The 26,131-nt window shown below is 34.8% G+C and overlaps 1 protein-coding gene across 1 annotated transcript in view; it reads left to right on the top strand.

Moving 5' to 3' along the window:
• DPYD (dihydropyrimidine dehydrogenase) overlaps window positions 1-26,131 on the top strand; it is a 764,091-nt gene that overhangs the window by 556,568 nt on the left and 181,392 nt on the right. Inside the window, exons 17-18 of the mRNA XM_046645669.1 lie at window positions 2,546-2,666; window positions 3,470-3,589. Coding sequence (XP_046501625.1) covers window positions 2,546-2,666; window positions 3,470-3,589 — 241 coding nt within the window. The remainder of the gene's footprint in view (window positions 1-2,545; window positions 2,667-3,469; window positions 3,590-26,131) is intronic.

Raw genomic sequence — 26,131 nt, 5'->3', positions numbered from 1 at the left:
TTTCCTATCCTGAAGATTTTGGGAGGAATTAGAAATTGTCTAAAATTTTTTCGTTTCAATAAGTTTCTAAAAACTAGCTTGTTAGGAAGGGCAACACCATCTGATGCTGTCATTAGAAAATGAGAAGGTCAAGATGGAGAAACACTATTAATGACTTTTATATCTTGAACATTCACGTCAAAAGTGCGAGGAAACCAGGAAAGTGTGAATAGTTATATTTTATCCTTTAATTCCCCAAAGTATGCAGATTCATTTTACCATGTTATTAGCCTAATCACATTTCTAGTTGTATTAGAATATCCCCTATTAGGCCTGTCAAACAAAACTTTGCAATTTACATAGTACTCATTAATTTTCATGATAATTTTGGTCAGAGGTTGTTTTTAAAATTCTCAGGTAATAAAATTGTGTTTCAACTGGGTGTGAGGATTGGTCTGCAGCGGGCTTGACCAAGTATGAAGACAAGAAATAGCTATCTCAACACCCTGAACCTTACTCATAAAAGTATACGAAGGTCAAATTATGGTGTCTCAAAATGGAGACAGATGATTCAAGAAAATGGCGGCAGCCAAGGGATTATATTTGTTTTAAAAACTGAAAAACTTTGAACAAATTCCAAATTGTTAAACAATGGATAAAAGGCATTCATTTAAAATATTCAACTAGTGAGAATGAACAGAAAAACGTATGACAAATGTTCAAAGTAAATTATAAAGACATGAGGGTCAATAGTATTGAAAGCCACTTAGAAGCCTATATCAGATTATTGGTGTTTACTCTATTGGAACCAAATAATATTTTAAATTTGTTTCAGTAATTCTTATCAGGCTACTTTCCATGTATTATGCAATTCAAGTGATCTTTAAATTATTGTCAAATTCTACCTTAAAGAGAGCTTTCACAAAGGACATGCAATTCATATCATCTAGAGTTACTGTCATTTCTAGGCTAAGTCCCATGGAAATTCATAACTTAAAAATGAAAGTCACAAAGATGCAACTGCCTTCATAATGCCAATGCTGCGGTTATAAATATTTCATGAACATCGCATGGGCAGGGGCCGATCTCCATTTTCATGAGTTAGAATTTGTACAGCTAAGTCTCTAGATTTTACTATTCATAATGCACAGTATGCCCTGTACAGCATCCATATAGTGCTTTTTTAAATATTTATGTTTAATGAAGAAATTACTGTTCTGAAAAGAGAACAAGCCAATCCAAAGATTTCTTGTTAAAATTATTAGTTTTGCTGAATAGCAATGATAACCATCAACAGAAATTACCTCATTGCAGTATCTTAGCACATAAACGTGTAACTTTTAAAGTAATACAAGATGATAGATCAAGACACATTAAAGCTAAGTGAAAAGATTCTTTCTAAAGGTTATAACGTTAGAAATCTCATCTTAAAAGAATTTGAAAGGTTAAAATGCAAAGAGCAACTTCTTGCATTTCTTACATTTAAAAATATTAATTACAAATGATATACTTGTCCTCTGTTTCATTGTTTAAATATATGTCTATATTTTTCTGAGTTTTTCTTTTATTCAAAAAAACATTTTAACTTTCTAAGATAATATTACCAAGTTCAATAATGAATTGCTATTTCATATTTTAAGGTAATTTTTCAAAGCGCATTATCAGTACCTGTCAGAATAAATTTTGCACTAAGAGTAATGAAAAAAAGGACTATTGTATGTGTTGAAATCAAAGAACATTACTACAGCTGGGTTATTTTCAGTGGAAAGGATAGGTGATTGCCCTCTAAATGATGCTTGTCCCATGAGAAAATAGCAGCCTGAAAAATCACAGGCAACAGGCTCAGGAAAACGTCTATTCCTTACTTTTAAAAATGAGCATTTGATATTTTATTTCATTTTTGTCATTTTGATCAATTCTTTCAAGTAGATGAATGTTGAAAAGTGCGGCACAGATCTTGGTAACATTTACAAAAGTAAGCTAAAGTTACTGATCAGCTCGTGTATAATCCAAGGCTGAATTATTCCGTATTAGTATATATTATATATCAGAATTTGATTGATTAGAAAGTCACAAATTTTCTTTTGAAGGCACTTTAACGAGACTAAGTCTTCTAATAATGAAAACAACAAGCTTCAGATTTAATATCATTCACCCAGGAGTCAGAAATTTAAGTATTTTTTATTACGTTTAAGCCAATGAGGCCACCAGAAATTCTGTAATGTTTCCCAAACTTCCCACCAGAAGTTTTTGTTTTATTCCTGATATTATTAAGTGACATGGGAAATACTTTCTTCCATTTGGGTCTTTGTAATTTTATTTTCCAAAGGCTGCCTTTAGGAATTTAACCTTTATGTGATGAATTTGCAGTTCACTTGAAGCGTGTTAACCTTAGCTCCCTAATGAGTCTAGGTGTAATACTGAGGAGGAATTTGAGAAATATATCATGTAGCTCATTGTCAAGTTGGATTTGTCTTGCACATCTCCAGCTTTGCTGTTGTTCTGGTACACATTTTGATCGCAATTCTTTAATTATATTCTATATTTAACTGACCTATTTGAACAGGATCCAGAGCTGGTGCGGAACATCTGTCGCTGGGTTAGGCAAGCTGTTCGGGTTCCTTTTTTTGCCAAATTGACCCCAAATGTCACTGATATCGTAAGCATTGCAAGAGCTGCGAAAGAAGGTAAGAACTGGACTTGCCTCAGTTGCCTAGTTATGTAAGTAGGCACTTGAGTGATGTAGCCATATGAAAGTACATCTTTATTCACAAATATATGTGTATATCTTTGTTTGGAGTTTAAGAAGAGTATTAAATTGAGCATTTGATCTCATAAATGCAGTAGATTCACACCTAGATGCAAGCTAGTAAACGGACTCCAAACTTTAGCCTGGGAAAACAAGAATATTTATAATTTTCCCTAATAAACACCTGTTTCATACACGAAGAGTTATGAAACAAGACCACAGTCACAGTAACCACTCCAAAATAAATGATTCATAATGTAACAATTCAGTGACAGCACTTGAACCTTTAATGAAGTAAAAAAAAAAGATACCAGCTTGCACAGTGTGAAATTTCTTATGAGTTCCCTTTATATTTGATAGGGCCTAATACACTGCCTTAAACCTATGCTTAATAAATATCTATCAAATAAGTAAATCATATATGCTTGTGTTCTCTCCGATGGAAATTGCATCCTGATTTGCAAAGACGTTGTAAATTACCTGGAAAATAATACTGAATACAAACATTGGGCATTCACAAATCTGTATAATAATTGGAAAAATGAAGTGGTGGTAATTAAAAATTTTTATGTCTAGCATTTTAAGCATAATTGTAGGAGTGAAATTGGTGAAGACATTTGAGGTGGAGAAATATTTTCAAGAAAAAGTAGAGTGTGCATTTTCCTAGGTTGTGGGGTTTGAATGGGTTTTAACCATTTTCTCTGTAAGAACTACAGGTAAATGTTGATGTGTTTTTCCTAGGTGGTGCAGATGGTGTTACAGCCACCAACACTGTCTCAGGTCTGATGGAATTAAAAGCCGATGGCACCCCCTGGCCTGCAGTGGGCATTGGGAAGCGCACTACATATGGAGGAGTGTCTGGTAGGTGTTCCCTCTCCTTGCGTTTTGTTTCCTTGGACGTTGCTGAAAAGTCAGGAGATCGTGTTGTAAGCAAGTGTATCATGTCTTTTCTGATCCCAAATTCTTATCTCATTGTTGCTCAAAATTCCTAATAGTCATGACAGATGGAGCAGATTGAGTGGGAAGGCTCAGGTGACTGATAGCGCAAGATGAGGGAATACTGAGATAGGGTTTTACACAAATTCTATTCTCTTGTGCTCTGTGCTTTCCTCAGAATTTCTCATTGTCACAATCGTCTTGTCACTTATTAGTAAAGGCTAACACCATGCCCTTCTAAGAGAAAAATATAAGCACCCTGATTATCATATCTTTTTCATAGTCTGGGTTAGTTTCTAGTCTTCCTACAACTTTGAAATCTACCTTCTTCAAAAAAATCTTGCTTTCACAACTGCTTCCAACAAACCATTAAACCGTGGCATTTATAGCTTCAGCTGACAAGACATTTGCAGACCCCACACCTTTGCATATCCTTTCTCATCACTGAACACTTGCATTTAAAACAGAAAGAGAAATTTTAATCCCTAAGTCCCATTCAGTATCTTCGCTCTGTGCACTCTGTTGCTGTGACAACATGAAACTTGGTCTTGCAAAGACAATGCTGTGTGGTTCTTGACTGTACTGGTATGGGGATTAGTCTCCTTGGTGATAGAGACAGTGGTAAATATACATAACATAGCAGTGTCCCACTGTTTAAGAAACGCATTGCAGAATCAGACCAAAATGTGTTTTTGGAAGAGGCTGGAAAGACACAAATAAAGCACTATCCATGCTGAGGTATTATGTCTTGAGAGCTTGAAGTGTGTCTCTAAGCCATGATTAGAAAAAAAGATTGCATTCTGCTTTTAATTGAATGCCATTCCCATTCCTGCAATGTCAGAAAGAGGAAGTCTGACAAGGAGCACCTGCTCAGGGTCCAGACACAGCTTTCTTTTATCAGGAGCTATCAAACAGGGCCTTTAAGATTATTGTAATGCAGAATAACGTGGACCACGTTAGCATGTGCCACAGAAAGAGAGTCGAGAGCCTCCAGAGTTGGGCTGTAACGTGCACTATGTTTTCTGTCAGCCCATTTCAATTTTTCCAGCCTGCCATGTTGACAGCAAGAGAATAAAGGAGGTCGCAGAGGGTGCTGAACATTAAAAATTAATAAAAGAACTATTGCAGTAGTATTTTATATAAGTAACACCATTCAAGTTTTCTCATTTAAGCTGCAATTTCTGGATATTCTCTCATACTATAACTCAGTCTAATAAAACTATGAAAATACAGCATTAGGAAAAGTCTTTTGTGTCTTAGTCTTTAAGCATACGTGCACTGGAAATTATAGCAGTACCTGAAAACAAGTTCAGCCATACCTCAGGGCCTGTTAATATTTCCATAAAACTCTATTTCTAAGATTTATAAATTCATATATAAATATCCACTTGGGCTATAAGCTTTGCTAAGCCTGGGTGGAACTTTCATTTTAAACAAGAAAAAGTCCCTAACATTTTTAAGGGCTTGTACCTCATTTCTAATAGCTTCCATGTTAAGGTCCCTTCACGTTAAACAATCCGTTTTGAAAATAGCCCCTCTCCAGATTGACAAAATTAATAGAGTTTTTCTTCTTTAGAGTAATGTTTGCTTTTATTTAAAGGTAATAGAATCTGAAAAGCATTTTAAGGAGGCAATGATAATATATTTCAGGATAGAAACAAGTTCTATAACAGAGCGCCTTCAGAATGAGTTATAGCAAAACTTAGCCTAGCAAAATTGTGTCAAATAATAATGGTTTCAAATTACAAGAGTGATGAAAATATCAAAATAGCTAAATACCATTTCTAGTATTATCAATATGGCTTTCAGGACTTCTCTAGCTCTTTATTCAGTCTTTATTATTTTTTCTCAGAATAAGATTTTCGCTATTTGAAAAGGTTTTGTTTTGTTTAAATGGGGAAATAGTGAGGTACGTGGGTTAGTGCATGTGCTATAGAAAAACGATAACATTTCTTTAATGTCCTTCTTTTAAAACACATTAGCTATTAAGGAGCAGTGACTAGCACTGGGTAGACAGACCCTCAGGTAAGGGATGTCAGTTGAATTATTTCAAATATGATTAGTCTGCATTCTAGAGTACTCTACAGCAGGGTTTTGCAAACTTGTTCTCAACTCACATGTGTACTATCGAATCGTTTAATGAACTATAATCAATGTTTTTAAAGAATTAGATTAGAAAACACGTCAGAATTCTTTGCATACAGTTGGGATAAACATTGTTTCATCAAATATCTTTTTCAGTTATACACATAATACATTCAGTTATACATGTAATATGCACATGCATATTCATTTCTATACTGAGTCATGATGTAAAATGCATTTTTCATTGTGGTTAACTTCAGAAAAAGTCCGAAAGTTGTTATCTTAAAGGGAGGTCCCTTCGTTAAATAAAATAAATCAGTAAGCCTATAGAAGTCATTAAATACAGTAACTTCTGCTCCTTGTAGTTTAAAATTTATATCAAGAGGGAGAGTTAGGATCTATTCCAAGGTCTCATCCTCAGCTTTATTATTTTAGAAACTGTATCTTTCCAACTTATTTTTGATTGGAATGGGGGCAGGTGGCAAAATGTACGAACCAAATTCATAATAGCATGATTTATAAACCTGAATTTCAATTATGGGAGGAATATCCAGTATGATTCATGCTCACAGTATGAGGCCATTAAAGGTTGAGTTATAGAATTAAAGGTGAATTCATAGTGAGAACAGTATCAAAAGAAAGCCTGTTCGGTATTCATAAGAAATATTTTCAGGAAACTAGGATGGCTAATAAAGCTATCCACCATACAAGTACTTATGTCTAAATCATTAACTCTAAAGGATCAATATTCTCTACCTTCCTTTGGATAATAGAAACTTGATACTGTAAGTTGTTACCACCTAACTTTCCTTTTTCTAGACTCCATGCAGAAAACTTTTGTTAACATCAAACAGCAGTTTATTCATGTATCATCACACAGTTGAGTAGATTATTGCTTTTTGTTGAGTGGGGGGAATTGCATGGTTTTATTTATTTGATAGGAAGAAACACTAATCTCATCATTAACATTTATTCCCTCAGTCCTTGCATAATTACTCATTATTTTTCCTAGTTTTGGTTTATTTTTTTCTTGTTTTAGTTACAAATTTTGACCTTTTTCTTGACCTTGTCCTCAAATAACGAGGGTGTCTTAAGATAGCCGATAACTGAGTGATTACTATCATCTATATAAATGGCATTATCCAGCTGTGATGTAACATTTTCACATGAAGTCCTCCCTATGGATAAGATTCTTTTAGAGATGGTTAAGAATGAGTCCTGCATGGTATAAATAAAGATATGTCTTTTTTGCAACTGACTCCGCAAGGATAACCTTTATTCATTTACAGTTGCATCAGGAGAAACAGTAATCAAGCATCTTTCAGTGGGGTAAACTCATTTGAAGAAGTTTTTGTTGTTGTTCCTTATTGCATTTTAAATGCTTCTTTTTATTAATGGGGGATGGGCATATTACATTGCCCTGTACGTATTTTGTTTGTTATACATATAAACACACACACATACCCACACATAGGGAAAAGTTCTGAAATTTCTCTGCAGAAGGTGCTTTGAAATGATTATAGATGCTTTCGGCTCAATATAATTTACTCCTACAAGCTTAAAAAATTAACTGATTGTTTTAAATTATTATATTTGCCAAATTTGTTTTATTTTATCAAAAAAATAAATTCTTATTTCAAATTTTGGATGCTCGTTTGATAGTATTAATTCTGTATCAACTTAATTAAAACAATAGAAAACATTTTATTCAATATTACTACTTATAAACTTTATTAAAGTTTACCCTCAAGACTTAATCTCTGTTTCAGGAATCCAAGTGTGCTATTCACATGTAGGATATCACAGACGGTTTAAGAAATGGTTATGTATTTCTCAACAAATGGTAATGGCACACTACATAAATGCTCTTACATTCTACAAATAAATGATGAATGACTTGAAGTCTAGCTTTGTGGGCTATTGGACACTGAACTGTGACTGAGCTCTTATGGTTATAAGCCTCCTAAAGATGATTTCCTTGTAATGGCAGCATGGGAAATACCAACAAAAGAAAATACAAGTTAGAAATTCCTCTAGTAATTTGTAACTCTGTGCCAGAGTCGGGCCGGAAGTACAAAGTGTATGGTTTAGAAAACTTGAGTGAATCAATATAGTAGCTTAAAGAAAAGGATCTTAAGCATTGACTCAACCCTGCAAATTTTGTTTGTTTTTAAAACAGTTACTTAGGCTTGAATCATAGGGACCATGCAGTGACTCATGCGCTTAGCTACTGGACCCCACATAAAAAAAAAAACGTCCAGTGTAACCCACTCCAATCACAAACTTAAACCTATTTTGATGTATTTATTAGTGTAAATTTGGGAAGATGGCAAAACATATAATGGATTGGAAACCCAGAACTTTCAGTAACATTTTGCTTTGAATAACTATTTCACAGTGCAAACAATTGAAGATTTTGGCAGGATTGCTTTAACTTCTTACATTGTACATTACAATTAAATTACAATTAAATCATGAAATTACAATTAAATCATAAAATGCAATATTGGGGGTTTTATTTCTTCATCTTCTCCCAAAGCCCCCCAGTATATAGTTATATATTCTAGTTGTAGGTCCTTCTAGTTGTGGTGTGTGGGACACCATCTCAGCATGGCTTGATGAATGGTGGCATGTCCGAGCCCAGGATCCAAACCCATGAAACCCTGGGCCGCCGAAGCAGAGCACACGAACTTAACCACTTGGCCACGGGGCCTGCCCCCAGTATTGGTATTTTTTTATATGAAGTAGTTCTTAATGGGCTGGATTTTTTTATGTGTCAATCACATGATTATGGATGCATAAAATCCTTTTAGAAAAACACGCCTACTATCTGTCATAAAATTTAAGCTATCTATTCTAACTATCTTTATCAATAACAGCTTAGATTTTAATACTGAAATGTCTAAATTAACCTGATAGATAGAGATAATATTTAAATGAATAAAAAAGCAGTGATAAATCATGCCAAAAAGAATAATTAAAAGGAGAGCCTTGCATTTTGTACTTGCTCATCTCTTATTTTTTGTGTGTACCAAAATAATGCAAAAAATTAGGCTATTATTCACATATGTAAAAGCATTCCTAGACTATCACAAATTTGATCAAATTATTAAAGACCTTGTTATATAAATATATGTAGTATATCTGCAGAACAGTCAAAAGTAGACATATCAAATAAAGATGCTGAATTACAATTTTCATTATAAATTATCAGTTTGGTTGAGAGACGCTCACCATTAGAATGATTCTCATTTAAATCATGCTCATTTGAATATATTCATATACAGATTCCCAAAGAATCTCCTTTTGCATTATATTGCCTTTCCTGGAGCCTGAGTTTCTCACTGTTTGGCCGTCGTTGGTCTGTGCAGGAGATCAGAGCCCTAATAATAGATTTTTGACAGTGAGCTCGCCTGCTACCTGCCCTACACAAATCCTCACTGTTCATGTTTGCTTCATGGCAACAAAGCAGACAGAAGGAAAATGCCAAGTGCTGAGTTTGAGGTACAGCCTTGCCTTGGCTTGACATTTCAGCAGAATAGCAGTTTATGAGATGCATAATTTTTCATCTGGGACTCAGCTGCCATATTCATAGATGCTTACAGCTCATCGACGGACTGGAGCAAGGGCAAAGGTTTAAAGCATACATCAAGGTCTACATCCTTTCCTAAGGTATTTTAAAATAACTATTGTCCCGCAGATTAATGATAAAATCAAATAGTATTTAAGAACCAACAAATTCATGGACATCGGGATATCATGTGTTTTTTCTTTGTTCAGAATTAGGAAAATAAATTAATGTCTGTACCAGCTCCTAAGAAAATATTTGATAGACTTTATAAACCAAAGGACTCTGACAAGCATATTAAGAAAACTTACCTTTGCAGCAGTGCTAATGAATTATTAAATTTCTTTCCTCTGTGTGTGTTTTTTCCATAAAGAATGATTTCAAGCTTGAAATTAATCAAAAAATGTTCTATTATGAAAGTAAAACTAGGGAGTATTGTGTCACTGTTTGAGCTTGAATTTAAATATTCACAGATTCATGCATATCTACTGTACTAAAAAATCAGTGTAGGTACACGTCAGTGACTGTTTAATTTAGAACTACACATCTCTGTAAGCTTCAGAAACAGTTCACCATGTCATAGTCTCATACAGAACAATGGTACATTACATTGGATTAATTAAAGAAGCCTTGCAGAGAACTGAGTTCTCAGTATGTCAAGATTTCAGTTTTATGTTAAATATTTTCTAAAGGCCAGACCCTTAAATCTCAGGGGCTGTACCAAGCAGTGAGCTGTGAATTTAACCATAGGCTAACTGCTAATGATAAGGAAAAGGGTCCTAGTTGAGGCAGCTGTAACACAGCCATTGGATTAGGCTATCAATCACTTGGCTCCCTAAGGAAAAGAGGAAGAAGACCAAACAGTGAAAAGGGAAATTAGGAAAGGAGGGCATGACTAGAATGAGATTCCTCACCATCTTTATCCATTCGTTGTCTTAAATCCCTAAGCATCAGACCAAACTCTCTAGCATCGCTCTTACTATAAAGCCCAATACGTTTATCCCTAACATCTAGCGACCTATCAAAATGTCGTTGTCTCTCAGGAGTTGAAGATCTTGAAACACACTAGAAGTAAATGCTGGATTACATAATAAAAATTAGATTAACCCTTAATTTTTGGACTTAGGACTTATATGTATGATTCTTTTATGTATACAGACTCATGTATGTTGATAAGGGAAATATTCTTATTTAACTTCTAAACTCCAGTTGATTTTTAGTTAAGGAAGTCCTTTTGGTGAGGTGAGATTCCAGTAGATCAGTGGTTCTCAAAATTACGCATGCACCAGAACCTGGAGGCCTTGTTAGACTGCAGATTGCTGGACCTCTCCTCCAGAGTTTCTGATACATAAACCTGGGAGGGCCTGAGAATCTGCATTAAGCAGTAGATGACGGAAAGGTAGTGTCATTGAGCATTTTGGTTTGAACGTCTTTTTTCCAAAACAATGTCAAATGCTTTAATCAATGGTAAAATTAGAGAATCATGGTATTACATTAATAAATGCAGAATCTCTGCCCATAGCTAGGTATCCAAAACAAATTGTAGTAAATACAGTCAGAATTCATTCTTAGGAAAAGTAGTAGAACATAGTGTTTGAGGTCTCAGAATAGAAAGAATATGTCACTCCATTTAAGATTAAATGTTGAATGCAAAGCATTGTTTATGCAAAGAGAGTCCATTCTAAGTGCTACTAAAGACAACTTACGGATATTAGTAGTCCTTTGAAAAGGACACAGATGTCAAAGACAGACAAGGGTAAAATTAAGCTCACAATTGTGAAATATTGGTTTTTGTTTTGACTTTGTATAGATACTGACATATTAAATATTAAAATATTAACAGTTCTCTTCTAGAATAAGCACTTATATATCATTGAACCTGGTTAGTTCTCAGAATTTAAAATGTAGGAGATAACAGTATTGGTCACCTCCTTCTTTTCTGTCTTCATTTACTTTTTTTTCTGTCGTCTCCAAACAATGGTATCCTTTTATCAGTAGAAGAGAGAAAACCAATGTTGTGGGGATAAGCTGTTTCAATGCACAGTGTCTGTGCCATAGTTACATTATGCACCCAGAGCCTCCCAAAGTCATGTTTATAGCCTGTTTGAAATACTGTTTGTCAACCATGGAAAGAAGCTGCCTGCAGCCTTCCTGGATGGAGTGTCCTGGTATGCAGCACCAACAAGTTAGCACCATGTGAATGTCTGATGGCAAACTACACCCGAAATTCCAAGAGATCCTTAATTGTGGGGCAGAGTGAACCCTTAAGAGATCCTTGCAGTATCTGATACTCAAAGGTGCAAACTGCCAAGATGATACAGGAGTCAGGATACAGGAAAAGTTTGGATTGAAATAGAGGAGGCAACGGCCAGCTTAACTTCACTTACTATGCTTTTTGAGAGTCCAGCACTGATTCAATGGGTGTAAGGATTTTGCACACATTACTTCAGTGTTCTTCAAATTTTTATGCTCACAAATACCCTACATTAAAAAATTATATGGGACAGCCCCATAGCCAAGTGGTTAAGTTGGTGCACTCCGCTTCAGCAGCCCAGGGTTTCTCCAGTTTGGATCCTGGGCGTGGACATGGTACCACTTGTCAGGCCATGTTGAGGCAGCATCCCACACAGCACAACCAGAGGCCCTCACAACTAGAATATACGACTATGTACTGGGAGTCTTTGGGGCGAAAAAGAAGACGAAAAAAAAAAGAAGATTGGCAACAGATGTTAGCTCAGGTGCCAATCTTGAACAAAACAAAACCAAACAAAAGAAAAACATTTATGAACTATGTGCCTCTCACCCATTTTAAGTCAACCCCGCAAAGTTTAGCCACCAGTTTAAGTGAGAGCAAAAGACATAATCTCCCACATGCTGCAAATATTAATTCTTAAAATGAAATGACTACTTCACTCTTTTAAATAAATCTAATAGAGTCTAAATAGCACAATGATTGTATATCCATCATCACTTCTTTAAAATTATATTAGCAAGCTTGAAATAATAGTTGGAAGTTTTACATCATTTCTTTCCCCTTGAACTAGTGTTTCCAATCAGCTTCCTCCCCAGATTTTATCCTGATTTCGTATATTTTTAAGGTTGAACATCTTTAATGGATCACCCTATTGAATTTCTCTTAACAAAATGTATGTCTAGAAGTGAACGTTTATGTTTTTAAAATTTATGCATTAAGGCTTTAATGATAAATTTTTTGTTTTATATTGTTACAATTTATAATTTATACTTTATCATACTATAAATATAAATAGTGATGATTATCCAACATGAAAGTAAATTTTATTGGAAATCCATTTCTTAATGAGAAAAAATGGCTTTTTGAAACAATTTGATCATGTATCCATTGATGCATATTATTCCTGAAAATGTTAGGGTTCAGCATCATTCTATTCTACTTTTATTTTTTAGATGTGAATGCTGAAAATCCTTGTTTGTCTAAATAATTAAAGGAGACTGGAAGGAATTTTGTTATGGGTCATTTCACTCAGATTTTTGAATACTTTCCATGTTACAAATTACTAAAAATTACTTAGTGATCATCACCCAAAACAGTTAGGCAATTTGATGAGCTCCTCTTTCAATTTTTTTGAAGCAGTAACTTGGAAGTCACCTAATTTGCAAAAATATTTGTTACCCAATCATAAGTCACTTCCTTAAAACCAACAACACTAGTTTGAGTTATCATTTTGTTTGGTACCTCAGAATTTTTACACTGTAGGGCAATAGGTCATTGTAATATTTGAGATCATTGAGGACAATGCTTTTTTCCTAAAATGGACAGCACTGTTGATACACAGAAGTTGGGAACAGAAGAACCAGCATGATGTTTTGACTGCACTCTTTCTCAGGCATATAAAATAATACATATGGGAATTGGAGATCTAGTAAATAATCCCCTTAAAATCAGTTTACCCAGGGGCTGGCCCCGTGGTTGAGTGGTTAAGTTCGCGTGCTCCGCTGCAGGCAGCCCAGTGTTTCGTTGGTTCGAATCCTGGGCGCGGACATGGCCCTGCTCATCAGACCACGCTGAGGCAGCGTCCCACATACCACAACTAGGACCCACAACGAAGAATATACAACTATGCACCGGGGGGCTTTGGGGAGAAAAAGGAAAAAAATAAAATCTTTAAAAAAAAAAAAATCAGTTTACCCATGGTGTGCATACTTATGTGTGATTTGCAATACTGGGTGTACATACATCTATAAGAAAGACCACTAGATTATTTCATCTAATCTTCATACAACTTAATGATACCTAAGCAGTACCTTGGTTTTCCCTTTTACATGAACTTAACTATGTCTCTTAAAGTAGCACCAGCAATTTTAAGAAAATTTTCAAGCATGGGTTAATAAATCTCAATATATGAGTTAACATGTGCTAACGGTAGTATTTGAAAATTTATATTGCCAGTCTTTTATGTTACTGACAAAATTGGTCATCAATTTTTCATTGCTCAGCACTGGCTATTCCAGCAATGGTTAGCAGCTATGTGGGAATATCAAGACCTTTGAATGATATGATATTTATGCGCCCAGCTCTGTATTGAACACTTTATATGCATTCTTATTTAAATAACCCACCAGGGTGGATATCATTGGGTCCATTTATGAACTTAGAAACTCAAACTCCAGATGGCTAAGCAATTTGCCACAGTTTACAGAGCCAGAATGTGTCATAGTCTGGATTCAAACTCAGATCTGTTTCTAAAGATGAACACTAGCATTTTTTATCAATATCTTCATCTGATATCTGCCATGGTAGGTCTCTGTCTAGATATGGTATACTCATTAAATTCTAATAGACTACAAATGTCACTTACTAATCTAAAATTTATTCGATCTGGATTTGAAAATCAATGAGAGTACTGTTCTGTGACCATTGTCAAAATTCCATCCCTTATTATCTATATCAGTGTGTCTCCATATTGGAAAATTGAGTCAAATAGGTGAATTAGGGAAAAATTCTTGAACTCATTCCAAAGAACAAAAAAATGACAGGAAGCATTCAGGCATTTTTCTTAAAGTGTAAGCATGCAGCGTTCACTTGAAATGAAGCTGTCATCAATATAGCAATATATAATTTTATTTCTTACTGACTTAGATAAACTGTCTGAGGGCTTGGTCCAACGGTGATGCTGAGAAGAAACTTTTGGTGTCCTTCTTAATTTCTTCTTTGTAATCTTCAGTCAGTTACAAATGACTGTGTGTTCCTGCAACTGTCTCACCTTCTTTTTGGACAGATCCATCTTTTTCCCCAGCAGCAGTATCATCTCCTTTATAATTTCAACTGAGCTTGCAAAAAGCACTACTAAGTAATTCAGAGATGCTACTTTTTCCTTAGGTGGGGAGAAAGAGAAGGACATTTTGAAGGTGGTGAGGTGGGGAAGAAATTGAGCCAGAAAACCTCTGCTAAGCCCTTTCTGAAAGGGAAAAATGAAACTATACCATTTCTCACTTTCCCTGATTTAAAATAAAACAAGGCAAAAGATAAATAAAATGAGAAGGTGAAACCCTCTTAGAACACATCTGACATGATATAGTATGATACATTTTAATCAGGATGAATTAATTTAAAAAGAAATGTATAGGTGAGAAGTCAAGGATCCAAGGAATGTTCCTAAATTGCTCCCAGTTCATTTAGCACATCTGGTTAGTGACTGACTTGTTTGGATTATAAAGCAGGAGTCATGGCTGTTTCTTCATCATATCCTCCAAAGCCTAGGAAGGTTATAGGCACATTGTAGACATGCAAGAAACACCATTTGATTCTTAATATTAAGCAGTGTACAATCAGAAGGTTTAGGAGATTGGACTGCCTCAATCTCTTCCATCCATCTTGATTTGCTGGTGAGTTTTCGGTAACTGAATAAGAAAATGTAACTATTAGAATACGGCCATCTTACTATGCCCCAGATGCTAAGAGTTTTTCACATATTATGTCATTTAATCACTACAAAAACCTGGTTAGATGGTCACAATTAGTGAACTGTTTTTCTGAAAAGGAAATTGAGGTACAGAGAAGTCAAGTAAGTTCTCTAACGTTACACAGCTGGTATCTAGGTGTATTGGGATTCATGCTGACTGACTCTTAACACTATACATTTAACCACTGTGTCACAGCGGCTTCACCACCCCTGCTCATTCTGTATTAATTTACTCTATTGTACTTTTGTAATGTTCTTAACACATTGTGGATGAAAATATAGAGACACAGTTTTGTATTTCTTTCACAAAAAAAATTTAGACTGAAAATAATCTATAAATATAACTCTGAGATTAATCACTGTTTAAAAAAATTCACAATAATGACAGGTCACAATTATACTGTAAGTGGCCTAGTAAGCCTCTCAGTATTTCTATTAACCTCTGTACTTCATGCATTTCTCATGTTAATATACTAAGAAATAACACAAAGAAACATATGTACTTTTCAAGGCAGATGCCAAAGGTTTAATGGTCCTAATTATTTCTGTGCTGGATTTTTATTCACTAGTTCCAAATGTTTGGTCTTTTCCTTTAGTCCAATATTAAAATGGAATTATAAATTTCTCTATTAACTAGTATAAAATAAAAACATAATAGAAATGAATTGGGCTAGCCATGATAGTTTGAGTAGTTGAAATATATTTTTGTTTTAGCCTTCTAGCTCACTAAATCTTTGTTTTAAAAGCAAGTTTATACTAGATGAGGGTATAGTAACATTTTTGTAGAAATACTGCGTGTGTGTATCGGCATGTTTGTTCCTTGTACCTTATTCTAAATCATTCCCAAAAGACTTTTCTTTACTTTCACCATTTTTATATAAGTTTATAATATAGCAGGGACCAGTAAAGTCTTTATTGTGGTAATAGTCATCTGTGAGCTTGTTGAGTATGCTGGTTCCTGGGCCCGGAGAGCATCTAACTTATTAGATCTGAGGTGATGCCAGGAATATATACTTTTTTCAACAGGAATCCCAGGAGATTCTATGCCTAAGATCTTCAGTCCCCATTTTGAGGAGAATAAAAAACTTAATATGGGGAGTGCCACCATTACAAAATGCAATACTTTTGTATAATAAAAATTCGAGATATTTGTTTTAGGGAGAATGAAATGAACCAATGTATCTTTGATAAGTTAAATTTAGTCAGTGATCATTCTAATAATAATTTGTATTTTTAAATGAATAGACCCTCACATGGACTTTCCAAAATTCTCATTAAAATATACGAAGACATAAAGAGTGACAAAAATTCAAAGGAATGACAAAAAGTTGACTTTTAGCCACTTATCGTAATTGTCAAGCAATTTTCGCTAACTTTCTGTTTGGTGAGCTTTACCTATGGGGATTAAATTTTGGGGGTGGGATATATCATTGGAAGTCCTTCTTTGCCACTCCTAATTCCTGACCTGTTATTTCTGAGCATGTATATATGATTGGATGTATGAAAAGAGCTGTTATTATAATAAGATCATTTTCAATAAGTGGTCCAGTTTTTTTTTTTTTTCCTAACCACGAATAGATAAAGACAGGCAAGAAGCATTTAGCATTTTTTTTCTACTTTAAGGCAAACAGGATGGCTGTTGTTGCAGTACCATACGATAGACTCCAAAATGAATGAAGATGTCGTCTCTCTGTGAAGAGTAGTGCAGGTAGCTGGAGGCAATGCCTGATGTTTAAGAGCTCTAATCCTCATAAGCTAAGATCTTCAAGTAGAATTAGAGACTCCAAGATTCCTAGTGTCCATTCACTGGAAATTATGCAGTTTTACGTATATTCCACCTGTACAGAGTATCAGAGATCAAGACAAGGAGCCAAAGATAAAACTGTCCCACTTTAGTCTCCGAGCCCCATGGTCTGCTAGATGCTGCCACTTTGGCTTTGAACTGTGAACATCAATGCTGTGTCTACCTTTAGTCTTAAAGAGAGGATTTGCCCAACCAAGCAGACAGAAAAAGCAGGGGCAATTCAGATTGGACTGAGATGAGAAGATTCAAAACAGATAGGGAAATAGTTGAGAAAAGAAAAACAGTAAAGAAGTAAAAATACCGTAGCATAAAAAAAATCCACATTGCTGTTATGACAGAGCAAAATTGAAACAGTGGAAACTTGTATCAGTGTTGCAGAGGATAGCCTTATGAAGCTTCAAAAATGTAGAGAAACAGGACAGAGAAATCCAGATCATGAAAGAGAAGGTGATGAACATACGGGAGTTCATGATGAAGGTAGCAGGATGGGAGGGGGGCAGCAGATAATTAAAGAAAAAATAGTAATACCTTTCATTTACTGAGCACTTGCTATGTACCAGTCACTGTTCTAAGCTCACTTCCTGTATTTTATTCCTTTAATAGGCACTTTTCTTATGTTAATTCATAATGAAAGATATAAATTAAAAATTCTTTTTTGTGTGTGAGGAAGATTGGCCCTGAGCTAACATCCATGCCAGTCTTCCTCCACTTTGTATGTGGGATGCCTCCACAGCATGGCTGATGAGCAGAGTAGGTCCACACCCATGATCCGAACCTGCAAACCCGGGCCGCCAAGGCAGAGCACACAGAACTTTAACTGATTGGCCACAGCTGAGCTATTTAAAAAAAAAATAGCTAGAAAGAATTCACTGATTATCAGAAAAAAATCAGTAAAGAAACTTTTACCTAGCAAATTCTTCAAAATATTTTGAATTATAAGAATAGATAGGTAAAATTAGGCTAGCCACAGATATGGTCTCAACAGCGCTAAATGCCGGAAGAAAATGGAGTGGTATATATTTTAAGAGCAAGGGTAATTACACATGATACTCATGTGTCAATTCAGGAGGAAAATACTCAGATATACAAGGGCTCAGAAAATATAACATATCATTCTTTAAAAATATTATTGAAGATATATGTCCTAAATAACTGAGTGATAAATTGGCTTTCAAACTATAGTTTGTGGACCAGCAGCAAGCATCACCTGGGAACTTATTAGAAGCACAAATTTTTCAGGGCCAACCCCAGACTTACTAAATCAGAAACTCCAGAGTGTGGAGCCCAGCAGCCTGTTTTAATAAGCCCTCCAGGTGATTCTAACACACACTGAAGTATGAGAACCATTGAATTAAATTAATGAATTCAAGATTTAGAAGGGCACTGCATAAATGTTAAGCTTTTAAAAACTTAGCCATATATGTACGCCTAAATAATTATTAGAAATTGAGTTTTAAAACTGAATGTCTATGTCAAAGTTAATCCTGAAAGAAGCCACAAATATTAACAAAATTTTAAAAGGAAATATCTTAGATCTAAATCCAAGATTATTTTATGGGGTTGACCTGGTGGCACAGTGGTTAAGTTCGCATGTTCAACTTCAGTGGCCAGGGGTTCACTAATTGGGATCCCGGGTGTGGACCTATGCACCACTTGTCAAGCCATGCTGTGGTAGGTGTCCCACATATAAAGTAGAGGAAGCTGGGCACAGATGTTAGCTCAGGGCCAATCTTCCGCAGTAAAAAGAGGAGGATTGGAGGCAGATGTTAGCTCAGGGCTAATCTTCCAAAATAAATAAATAAATAAATAAATGATAACTAAAGAAAATAAGTAAATAAATAAATCCCAGATTATTTTAACAAATAACAATTTATGAGAAGTAACAAATGTAGGTGGGTGAGGATTCATGTGTGCAAAGTATCTTATCCTAATTACATATTTTTCCTCATTCTTAGAAAGTTAAAAAATATATAGTGAAACAGCCTTTTGAAAAACTTAAAGATAAACTACTATTTGAAACAGCCTTTTGAAAAGCTTAAGGATAACTATCGTATTTGAAGTAGTGAAATGTTAAAAAGGACATATACTGTATACTTTACTTGTTTATAATTTTCTAATTATCTTTTTAGCATCTTAGAATCTATAGTTATTACACTTTTTCAATCCTGATATTGGTAATTTATGTATTCTCTTTTGTTCTTGATCAATCTAGTTAGAAGTTATTAATAATATTGATCTTTTAAAGAACCAGCCTTTGGCCTTATTGATTTTCTCTAGCTTTTATTCGTTTTCTCTTTTCATTTCTTACCTCTATCGTTTCCTTTCTTCTCTTTGTTTTGGATTTAGTTTGCTCCTCTTTTCTAGATTCTTAGGGTAGAAATTGGACATACAGATAATTAACTTTAGACTTTTTTCTTTTTTAGTGTAAACATATAAACCTGTAAATTCTCCTCTAAGCATTGCTTTAAGCACATCCCACACATCATTTACTTATTTATTATGTTTATGGTTGGCTTCTACTCACTAAAATGTGAACTTCCCAGGAGCAGAGATGTTTTTCTGTTCTACTCACTGATGTATCTCGTGTTGCTAGAACAGTGACTGGCGCATATAGTAGGTGCTCAGAAAACATTGTTGAATGAGTGAATCTTCAAAATTGGGGCCTGACATACAGAATCGTGGTCTTTTAATATAATTAGAAGACAATATTTTTGAAAGTCATAGTAAGTAGCACAGTGGTCAAAAGTATTGACTTTTGAATTTAGTACATTTTGAGACCTCAGGAAACTTAATTGGCATTTGTCTGCCTGAGTTTTCTCATCCATCTAAGAGGAATAAGAATAATGCCTACTTCATAAGGGGAAGTAGGGGTAACATTTAGATAGTGCTTCCTCTTTGCCAATTCTACAAAAATAGTCTCAGATTATTTCTGTAATGGAAAAGTCTTTATGTAGCTAGTGTATTAAAAGCTGATTTTTTAAAAAGCACCAAATAAAAATTTTGGATCAACTTCATTTTTTAAATCTAAATGTATATTAACTGCTAAGAAATTAGATTCAATAATATCTTAAAATAATTATCCATCTTGACCAAAGAAGAATATTCCAGGAATGCAAGGATGGCTTAATGTTATGGATATTATGTACATAACATCATCAGCATTGTTATTTAATATTGTTTGGGAATTTATATGTAGCACATGTAAAATGAAAGAAGAGGTATAAATTTTGGGGAAATATGGTTAGTTCTCTGGAGATACTCTGCTCATATACTTAGGAAATGCAAAATGAAATATTAAATCTTATTTATTTTTTTTGAGGAAGATTAACCCTGAGCTAACATCTGCTGGCAATCCTTTTCTTTTTTTGCAAGGAAGGTTGGCCTTGAGCTAATATCCGTGCCCAGCTTCCTGTACTTTATATGTGGGACGTCTGCCACAGCATGGCTTGACAAGCGGTGTGTAGGTCCATACTCGGGATCCAAACCAGCAAACTCCAGGCCGCCAAAGTAGAGCATGCAAACTTAACCACTGCTCCACTGGGCTAGAATTAATAAAATTACAGGACAGTGTAATGACAAGGTGGCACTAAGGTATTATAGCAGCTACTTATTAAGGGCCTCTGAGTACGAGACCCTGAGCTAAGCAGCATTTACAAAGAATCAGTTCATAAGTGAGGGAAATTATACCAGAGGCTCAGGTTCATGGTTATTTGGGGACAGGTCTGACTGGTTCCAAAGCCTATGCTCTCAGTGCAGCAGTGCCTGCACCATCCAGCAGACATACAAGCATGAGTTGCTTTCCTATATACTAGCATTCACACTAGCACAAAAAAGAAAAGCATAAAATATTCATCCTTATAAAGAATATACAGGACTGAAAGAAACAACATAACTGCAGCATAGAGAATCAGGTTTTAATAAATGACAAAACATAGTATGTTTTATAGTAAAAGACTGATTATTGTAAATGTGACATTTATTGCAAATTAAGTTATAGATTTAATGCAATCACAAAATTACAGTGAGCTTTTTTTCTAAGACATACAAAATTATTTTAAAGTTCAGAAGCAAGAGCAAACAGGAAAAAAACTTACTAAGTAATCTTTTCAACCAGAAGCAGGGTGGAAAAGGACATAGCCAATTTCAAAATTATGGTAATTAGAAAATGTTTGCTGGCACAAGAATCAACAGACAAACCAAGGAACAAAACAGAGAGCCCTGAAATAGATTCTGTATCCAAAGAACATAACATATTATGAAAGAAGAATCTCAAGTCAATTGGGAAAAGATGTTTTGTTAAACATATGATGAATGGATAAATTAGCTATACGGGAAAAAATCTTACTGTATCTTTTTTTCATACTATACATCAAAATAAATTATAGATTAAAAAGTTAAAGAACTGTACTAAAATTAAACTACTAAAAAAAGAAGAAAAGATGAGTATTTACCCTATTTGAAAGTGGAAAAGATAACCTTTCTAAAGATGACAGAAATGGAAAAATATCACAATGAAAATGTTGAATGTATTAGCTTATACTTTTTAAACTTCTACCTATAAAAAAAACCATGAACAAAATTAAAAGCTGAATGTAAAGCAGTGTTCAAAAGATAATAGTTCAGGTGCGTCATAACTAAGTGCATGCCTTCTCATTCAGAAAACACCATGTCAGGGCTGGCCCAGTGGACAAGTGGTTAAGTTCACACACTCTGCGTCGGTGCCCCAGGGTTTTGCTGATTAGGATCCTGGGCGCGGACCTAGCACTGCTCATCAAGCCATGCTGAGGTGATGTCCTACATGGCAGGACCAGAGGACCTACAACTAGAATATACAACTAGGCACTGGGGACCTTTGGGGAGAAGAAGAAGAAGAAGAAAAAAAAAAACGAAGATTGGCAACAGATTTTAGCTCAGGGCCAATCTTTAAAAAAAAAAAGAGAGAGAATACCATGTAATATAATAGCTATATCCTCAACACACTAACATAAATGGGTTTGCTTTCTTATGACATCCCTCAATTCAAGCATGATATCAAGGTGTAAGTCAATAAAGCAGGTCTTCGCGACTCTGGCTTAAACTAGAGATAGATTTTTTAAGTTCTTTGAGCAAAGGATGAAAACAGACAATAACTACAAGGGAAAAAAACTTAAAACTCAGTTTGCAGAGACTTTCAAAGTAAAGCAGCAGTGAGCTATTTTTGAGTATCAGATTGGTAAAATATTTTAAAGGGAATATTAATTCAAAAGATGGTGGTAAAGTAGAGATTTTTACACTCTATTGGTTAAATTGTAATTTGATAAACACTTAATAAAATTATGCTGTTTATGCCTAATTGATGTCATTTAAGGCTATCCCTTAACTTACTACTTGTGTTGGATGCTTTATTTGGGTCCCACATATTCCTCATTCTTAGTATATCTACTTATTTTTCTGGATCTTAGCTTGAGAACTTCCTAAGATATTCCTAGCATTCTGATAAATTGTCAGTTTATGCATATTTGCAAATATCTTTATTCTATCTTGATAGTTACTAGTTTGAATATAAAATTCCACATTAAAAATCGTTCTTAACTAAACCTTTTAAGCCATTATTCCAATTTATTCTATCATTTATTGAAAAATCTGTTTTTAATTGGTATCTGCTCTTTTGAGTTATAAATATTTATGTATATGTAATATATATATTTTTTTCCCTCTTTCAGATTTGTTTAGTAGTATCTACTCTTTATTCTTAATGATCTGATTTTTACAATCAAGATTTTTCTTATAATTTATTGTTGAGCTCTCAGCCCTTTTCTAAATGGAAATTTGTACCTTCAGGTCTAATAAATTTTCTTGTGTTATTTTGTTATAATTTTTCCTCCTCATTTTTTCCTATTCTTTCTTTTAGTCATTCTCCTCTCTTATTTTCTTGAATCTTTTTTCTCCTATTTAAATCTTATTGTTCTCTCCTTTGAGAGATTTATTGTTCTTTCTTTTGAGAGTTTTTTTTTTATATCAATTTCAGCCCTCCAACTTATTTTTTTGTTGGTTGTTATATTTTAATTTTCTTACAATTCTTTCTTGTTTTCCAAGAGTTTCTTTTTGATTGCATCCTGATCTTTTGAATATAATGCCTTCTCTTACTCTTTCTAAGGATGTTAGCTTTTTATTTTCTTTCAGTTTTCCTTCAATTCTTACTTGATGTCTGTTTCCTCTGAATCATTGTTCATTTATTTGTTTGGATGGTTTGTTTTGGTTTCTCTATTTCATGCAGGAGACCCTCTGAAATGTCTGGGGTTTCGGGGCTCTCTTTCTCGCTTCAGTTTGAAGCATGACGTGCTAAAAAGCTGATTGGAAGCTCTGAGTTTGTGAGTGAAGTTTATCAGCTAAAGAATTTGTATGTAGAGTGATTAAACAATAAGCTGTCCATTTTACCGGGGCTCACAAATGTGAGTATCTTAAGGTCTTTTCTCTGAGAATAACTAGTTTCTCAGGAGAAGGATTCTGAAGTTTCTATCATGGAAGCATGTGTCTTCTTATTTAAAAGGGAAGGAGGGTGAGTGGTAATCTCAGTGTTCATTATGCAGACTTTCATTTCATATCCCTCCTTTTCATCATCATCTCAATTGCAGCCTTCCACTAGTTTTGATATCTGGTGTATCTCTGGTACTCTTCCTTCATAAAAATAAATCTCTGGTCTCCAGTGGACCATTAGAAACCTGACTGCACAGAGCGGGAGAGACGGGACCTGGGGTCCAATTGTCTCTTCATACCAGTCTTCAAACAGTGTTCCCATTTTCAGCTCCTTGTGATCCCTGCCTTCCACAGTCCCACAGCATTCCACAGTCCTCCGCCTCTTTGGGACTTCTACATGGTAAATGTTGTTGGGTTTCTGCTAAGTTGGTACCACTTCTCAATCCACGTTCCATCTTCCAAAATTTCTCATCTACAGATGATGCCTTCCTATTCTGTTTGGTCTTCATGCATTTATGCTAATTGTATTGAGATATTTACTTACCGTCATTTAGGTGGGATTTTCCGGAAGGAGTATATAGGTCTGGTGAATCTGCGATACTCAACCAAAATGTGTGTTAGGCTGAATATAATTAAAAAACAATCCTCTGAAAAATTTCAGTATAAAAGCCATGATATCTTAGAGATTCGACATATCACATATTATTTTAAAAGTAAATTCTTGCCATTAGCAAACTCAAGTTTAGTGTCTACCAAGAGCTATGGAAAAATAACTTTTATAAAATACTATTGTCTTAGTAAGAATGTAATATGTATAATATATATGTATGTGTATGTGTGTGTGGTTTTGTGTGTATATGTGTACACATGCACACAATTAAAATTGATAAGCTAATAGTAAATTTCCTTGTGCAAGGGAAATAAATTCTTGTCTGCACTATCAGAATTCAGGATTTTAGATTTCTCTAGCCCTTTGCATCATTAGCGTATGAGAGAGCATTGTTTCCTTCTTAAATGATGCCTTCTTTCTGATTATACACATCAAATTGGCCTCATTTGGTTGTCCTCATTTCCCTTACACAGTTTTGAAACTTTTCGAGGGGAATGACGGCAGGAAGTCTGCTTTGGGGTTAGTAATACCACCAGGTAATTGAACATAATTGGAGCACTGGTCTTTGACTTTCTAAATCTAGGCATTGAGTTAAGAACACTGGGAACATTTAACTGGCACAGCTTAGTCATGTCTAGCATATTATCAACAACAATTGCACCTGTCTTCCCCTGTCCACTCACCTTCTGGAGATTCTGGTTGTGCCGCTCTGAAGTGTAATGTAGTAAAGGGCAGTCAGGTAGTAAATGTAACTTTTAAAAATCGGAACTTCAAAGAACACTGCTCTGTTATAGACTGACACATTACTTTGGCTTTTCTGATACTTTCTTGTTTGAGGTGAAGTCCCTGAGTAGGCAAGCTTTCATTGACATTACTGATCATTAGGTATTATTCAAGACGGAGAGAGAAACATCCCTGGATATGAAAAATGTTAAGCCAGAATCAAGGAGAACTTAATATTTTTTTATCTTTGCATTTTCTGGAACAGGCTGAGTCATGAGATGAGTGACAGTGAGCACTTTTTTGGCACATTAGTCAGAGTTAGTTACATAAAGTGAACTAGATGATCAAAAGCTAAATACATAGATTAGCACTGCCAAAGAAAACGCATTCCAGAGGGAACCTCGAAGGTAAGCTATTGCCCATGAATGTTCACTTAAATTTTGAAGAAGAGATTAGTAGATTAGGAGACAAACTGCATGATCTTGAAAAAAATTCATCTGGATGCTAAATTGAGCCATTACTTGAAATCGGTTATTCAAATATGTTTACAATTCCTGTTTTATTAAATATTTATTAATTGAATATTTATTCAATAACTATTAAATCCTTACTATTTTTAATTGCTCAGTAATATAAGACTGAACAAGCTAAATAAACCCTCCGCCATCATGGAGGGTAATGTCTACTAGAGGAGACAGGAATTAAATAAACAAATAGATACCTAATGGAATATAATGATAAGTTCTATAAGGAAAAGACTGGATAAGGGACAAGGGAGGAGTATGATGATTAGTTTAGAAAGTATGGTCAGGAAAGATCTGAAAGAAGTGTGGGCACAAATCATGTTTATACCAGCAGAAGAAAGCACAGCACACAGGCCCTGTGATGGCAGAATGAGCAGGAAGAGCAATGAGGATGTGTGATGTGCTGTAAGGTGAACATACAAGAGAGTGGTTGATAATGAGATTAGAGGGATAACCAGGGATCATATGGGCCAGGTATAGATTTTGGATTTTAATCTGATTTTTAGGGTAGTTATATGATCTGACTTCTATTTTTAAATAAAAGGTCACAATGGCTATTGTGTGGCAAACAGACTGTAAGGCATGAGAATGGAGGCAGGGAGATCATCTTGAAGAGTAACGTAGGAATCCAGGCAAGAGATAATGAATGGTGGCCTAGACCAGTGTGTGGCAGCATGGAGACAGTAGCGGGGTGGGAATGTTGCCTTCAGGGTGTGTTTTATAGGTAAGTTAATGGGATTGGCTGATGGATTGAA

Source organism: Equus quagga, chromosome 18 (assembly GCF_021613505.1).
Source record: "Equus quagga isolate Etosha38 chromosome 18, UCLA_HA_Equagga_1.0, whole genome shotgun sequence".
NCBI classification, from domain to species: domain Eukaryota; kingdom Metazoa; phylum Chordata; class Mammalia; order Perissodactyla; family Equidae; genus Equus; species Equus quagga.
The sequence above is the reverse complement of the archived record's forward strand: the minus strand, read 5'-3'. Positions and strand labels throughout refer to the sequence as shown.